The following is a 1119-nucleotide window of genomic DNA, read 5'->3' on the forward strand; positions in this document are numbered from 1 at the left end:
CTAGGTATGTCTCTTTGCCTCTCTCAGCTTCGTAGATGTAAACTGGATATCTGAGTTTCTGTCCCTGCACATTTGCCATGTGGAAGAAAGGAGCTAATGAACTTAAAATGCCCTCTGCAAAGGTGACAGTTTGAAGTAATAATAATAATAATATAAATAACAACGGCAAATCGAACACCTAGCATGTATAGAGCTCTTGAGAGATGACAGCCTGTGCTAAGTGCTTTTCACCCTTCAATACTGTAGTCATCACAACTAATTTTCCAGATGAGGAAACTAAAGCTCAGAGAGATTAAGTATCTGTCCAAAGGATTGGCTAGGGTGGAAACCTGCCTTGGGCCTGTCTAGTACGGTTGGAGTTTGGAGGCAGGGTCAGGCCTGGGGCAGGGGTCAGCCCTGGGGGAGGACTGCGGATCGGGACAGGGCCAGCCAGCCGCCAGGGGTCCGCACCTGCAACCCAGGAAGAGGTGGTTGGCCCAGACCATGGAGAGGGACAGCAGCTGGTCCAGGCGGCCGCCGCCGTCTGGCGGGTCACGGTAATCGGGCAGGTGGCGCAGGATGAATTCCATGCGGGCCTTCCACTGCTTCTCGCTCTCCGAGTAGGAGCGGAACTGCTCAGCGAAGTCGGTCGCCTGCCGCACACCAGAAACCAGCTCCTCCACGGCTGCAGCCGCCTCGCCACCCACCATGGCGCCCTCCGCCGCTGAGGGCCGGACCCGCCCACCGCCTTCCGTACACGCACTGCGCCACCTCCCCGCAGCTAGAGGGGCCGCAGCTGCGAGCGACTGCTCAGGAAGACTGATCTGGAGCGCCCTCGGCGGGCGCGGCGGCCTCACACGGCCCCGGCCCCTCAGACTTCTGCAGCTGCGGCTCCCGGAGTGGGTCTACCCCGAGGCCTCAGGGGCAGTTCTCGGCCCACCCCGCGGGAAACCAGTAGGGAAACCGAGGCCCTCCCAAGCACAGAGTAAGGGCGGCCCTCTCCAATTCGGCAGCCGGATGCCAGCCAGGACTGTACTGTGTCCTTGGCCTGGGAATTCCCCGGGCACCCGGCCGGCAGACCGATGCCCCCAGTTCTGAGGACGTATAGGTGTAGCTGCTCTGGATCTACTTTTATCGATT

The 1119-nt window shown here is 59.6% G+C and overlaps 1 protein-coding gene across 2 annotated transcripts in view; it reads right to left on the reverse strand.

Moving 5' to 3' along the window:
- Window positions 1-699, reverse strand: part of XTBD1 (XRN2 binding domain containing 1) — a 6650-nt gene extending 5951 nt beyond the window's left edge. The window contains exon 1 of one of the 2 annotated variants that reach the window (XM_007461361.1): window positions 451-689. In XM_007461361.1, the coding sequence (XP_007461423.1) occupies window positions 451-689 (239 nt within the window). Of the gene's footprint in view, window positions 1-450 lie in introns of both variants that reach the window. The other variant, XM_007461362.1, reaches the window with a different exon arrangement.
- Window positions 700-1119: the final 420 nt, after the last annotated feature.

Source organism: Lipotes vexillifer, unplaced genomic scaffold, assembly GCF_000442215.2.
Source record: "Lipotes vexillifer unplaced genomic scaffold, Lipotes_vexillifer_v1.1 scaffold217, whole genome shotgun sequence".
NCBI lineage: Eukaryota > Metazoa > Chordata > Mammalia > Artiodactyla > Lipotidae > Lipotes > Lipotes vexillifer.